The sequence below is a fragment of the Nematolebias whitei genome, chromosome 13, assembly GCF_014905685.2.
Source record: "Nematolebias whitei isolate Nwh7 chromosome 13, NemWhi1, whole genome shotgun sequence".
In the NCBI taxonomy this organism is placed as follows: domain Eukaryota; kingdom Metazoa; phylum Chordata; class Actinopteri; order Cyprinodontiformes; family Rivulidae; genus Nematolebias; species Nematolebias whitei.
The window spans coordinates 8,604,479-8,607,597 of record NC_056510.1 but is presented as its reverse complement, the minus strand read 5'-3'; the positions used below and the strand labels follow the sequence as shown (position 1 = coordinate 8,607,597).

The 3,119-nt window shown below is 41.6% G+C and overlaps 1 protein-coding gene across 2 annotated transcripts in view; it reads left to right on the top strand.

Moving 5' to 3' along the window:
- The window catches only part of gulp1a (GULP PTB domain containing engulfment adaptor 1a), a 19,825-nt gene extending 17,556 nt beyond the window's left edge, over positions 1 to 2,269 (top strand). For both annotated transcript variants that reach the window (XM_037686291.1, XM_037686289.1), the window contains one exon: positions 1,746 to 2,269. In XM_037686291.1, coding sequence (XP_037542219.1) covers positions 1,746 to 1,817 — 72 coding nt within the window. In that variant the 3' untranslated portion in view covers positions 1,818 to 2,269. The remainder of the gene's footprint in view (positions 1 to 1,745) is intronic.
- Positions 2,270 to 3,119: the final 850 nt, after the last annotated feature.

Sequence of the window (3,119 nt, the reverse complement as noted above, 5' to 3'; positions counted from 1 at the left end):
CAGTTGTTGGAGGTTCTGAAGGACCTGAGGAGACCAGTTGTTGGAGGCGTTGTCTCATTCTGGTCTGATGGAGGATTCCAGCTGTTCTACAGTCCTGGTTCTTCTTTGCTGGATTGGACCATAATTGTTTTAAAACCTTAACATACATTATGTTTTGATCCTCATGACTCATTGGTCTAGTTATCCTGTCCAGATGTGTAAACTGCACATGTCAGAGTTACTAATGCACCCCCATACCTTCAGAGAGGCAGACTTTTGGAATGTGAGCTGATGGGCTGGATGGTCCCTCTACTCTTTCAAATGGAGGACGTTGCGTCCGTAGTTTCCAAAGAGAACTTCAGATTTGGACCCGTGTTCTGGACTTCACCTCAGCCCATTTGAAATGAGCTCTGGTCCAGAGAAGACGGCAGTGGTTCGGGATGGTGTTCACATCTGGTTTCTTCTTTGTCTGATAGAGCTTTAAGCAGCATTTGTGGATGACCATGATCTGTGGAAGTGGTCCTGAGCCCAGAACAGAACCAGACCTGGCTTTAATGCAGTGGCCCCCGAGGGCCCAAAGATCACGATCATCCAATATTAAGTTTCAGCCTCGTCCTTTGAGCTCAGAGATTTCTATTCTTCTAATCTGTTGATGAGATTATGAACTGAAATTGATGGGAGATTCAGTCTGCCCAACTGTTTTTGAGAAGCATCTGGTGGAACTTCTGCCCAGTTTTTTTTTATTTATTTGTTTTTTTACTGATCTGTTGTCATTTAACCTAATTTACAATATATATATATATAGACAAATCTAACAAGATGCAGCTCATCAAAGTTCAAACTCAATAATCCAGTTTTTAAAAATCCAACAAAGTTAAGTCAGGTCCTCTGGACGGTTTCTTTGTGTTGAAACGTTTCGTCTTTCATCTAAAGGACTTCATCAGTCCGAGGAGCCACAACAAACTCATTCCCATAAATAGCACACTCACATAGTGGGCCAACCAGTTTTCTGGTGATAAGATGGTTTCTGGAGTCCGCCCTCTCCCCCGTCGACTCCTTTGAAGCAGCCACGACCAAAGTGGTTCAAAGCATCAGAGTTCATGCTCAATAATCCAGAACTCCAGAAACCATCTTAGCACCATCAAGCTGGCTGGGCCACTGTGAGTGTGCTGCGTGTGGGACTGAGTTTGTTGTGGCTCCTGGGACTGATGAAGTCCTGTGGATGAAAGATGAAATGTCTCAACACAAAGAAACCGTCCAGAGGACCTGACTGATCTTAGTTGGAAGGTGCAGCTTAGTGTTACATCTCCAAACTGAGATCACGCTGACTGCTGCAGGTAAGCTACTGACCGCTCATAACACTCCCCCCAACCCCACTTAAAAATAAAAAAATGCTCTCGGTCATAGGATCTCACTGGTCTGTGACTGTTGGGGACACTAAACTGAAAGAAAACAGAAAAAATATATTGATTCACACTAAAGAACACATTTACACAAACTCCCCAAAAACTTGAGGCCAAGGTGGCACAAGTACAAACAGCAAAGTGCAACAACGTGGTTGAGATTGGTTCCAGACCCCCCAACAGCTGCAGCCCAGTGACAGCTTGATGCACTTTTACGTTGCACGCTTGTTTCTGACTCGGACGTTCTGCTCCGTTCCTCACCTCCTAACATCAGAGGTTGAAGCAAACACCACTCGGAGCTTGTTTCCCGATAAAGTCAGAACACGTCAACGTTCACTGACCGGCCTCTGCTTCGTCCAACAGGAGGGGTTCAAAATGGGACTAACCCTGGAGGGCACCATCTTCTCCCTGGACCCGCTGGACAGCCGCTGCTGATGCTGAGCAGACAATCCTCGAGTCGGACTTTTAACCCGTTCGTATGAAGAAGTGCCAAAAGCCACTCCGCGGTCGAGTCGAGACGCCACGCTCGTCATCATCTTGGGGATTTGATGCATTTGCATTTAGATTGGTTTTCAGTATTTCAAGGTAAACTCAGAACCGTTATAGAAAAGAGCTATTTTTGTACAAGATGTTATGGACGGAGTCGTTTTGAGTACCTTTACTTGCACAGGCAAGATGTAAATAGTGGAGTGAGTCCAACGGTACACAACTTTCAAATGTGTGTTTGTGTAAAGTCGACACATTCCTGTTTGTACGGCGAGCTGAGGAGAAAAATGAAATAAATCTGTATGTTTAACATCCTTTTTATCACACACTAATACAAACTTTGTGTAGTTTATTCATCCAGACTTTTCTTTTGTTTAATTAACAACATTTATGCCTGTTTTTGTTTTTAATTTGCATTTTTTTAACTTGTGTTTTTTTCCCCCCCATCTATGCAGAAATATTCACATTATTTTACATTTGGTACCACTGACTTTGCAGTTATTAAAGAAAGCCCTACTGGGAGGAAAAAAAAAAAACACCCATGACTCTTGATTATTGATTTTAATTCAAAACTTTTAATCACAGAAAATAGATCAATCTTTTTTAGATTTGGTAGTTTGGACTCTTAAAATGATCTGGAATAAATCCTGTCAGGATATGAAGTGGAAACAGCAGAACTCTTAAGGTCAAAGGTTCAACTTCTTCCACCAGGTGAGATGGGTCACTTGTGTCTCTGTTAGCAAAATATCTCAAACCATTTGGTAGATTTCAATATTTTAAAGGAAGTTATCGATGGATGCAGGTCTTTGATTAAAAGTACTTATTGTAAAGTATAAAATCAAACTAAGTTTATCCTGAAATATATCAAACAGTGCAGGTAGTTCTACAGATATAATCACAAGCTAACCTGAAGTGCGGGTACGCGCTCCATGTAAACAAAGCTGAAATTCATAAAAGCTACATGGAAGCCTGACTGACCTACACTAGAGCTAGTTTGTGCAGGTAAAGGAATATGTCGGTATGAGACGTTTAACAGGAAATATAAGAAAATATGCTGCTAAACTTAAAAAAAGAAAAAGAAAGTGAGATCAGTGCTGAGCATCAAGCAGGGAGGTGGAGCTCCATAAAGACAGAGCTGTTTAAACTTATAATTTAAACCTCATCTGCAAACTTAACTAAATGTAAATACAAAGCATCAACCTGGTCAAACCTCTTCCATTGTCAACCTATTTTCAGTCAACAGCTGTTTCT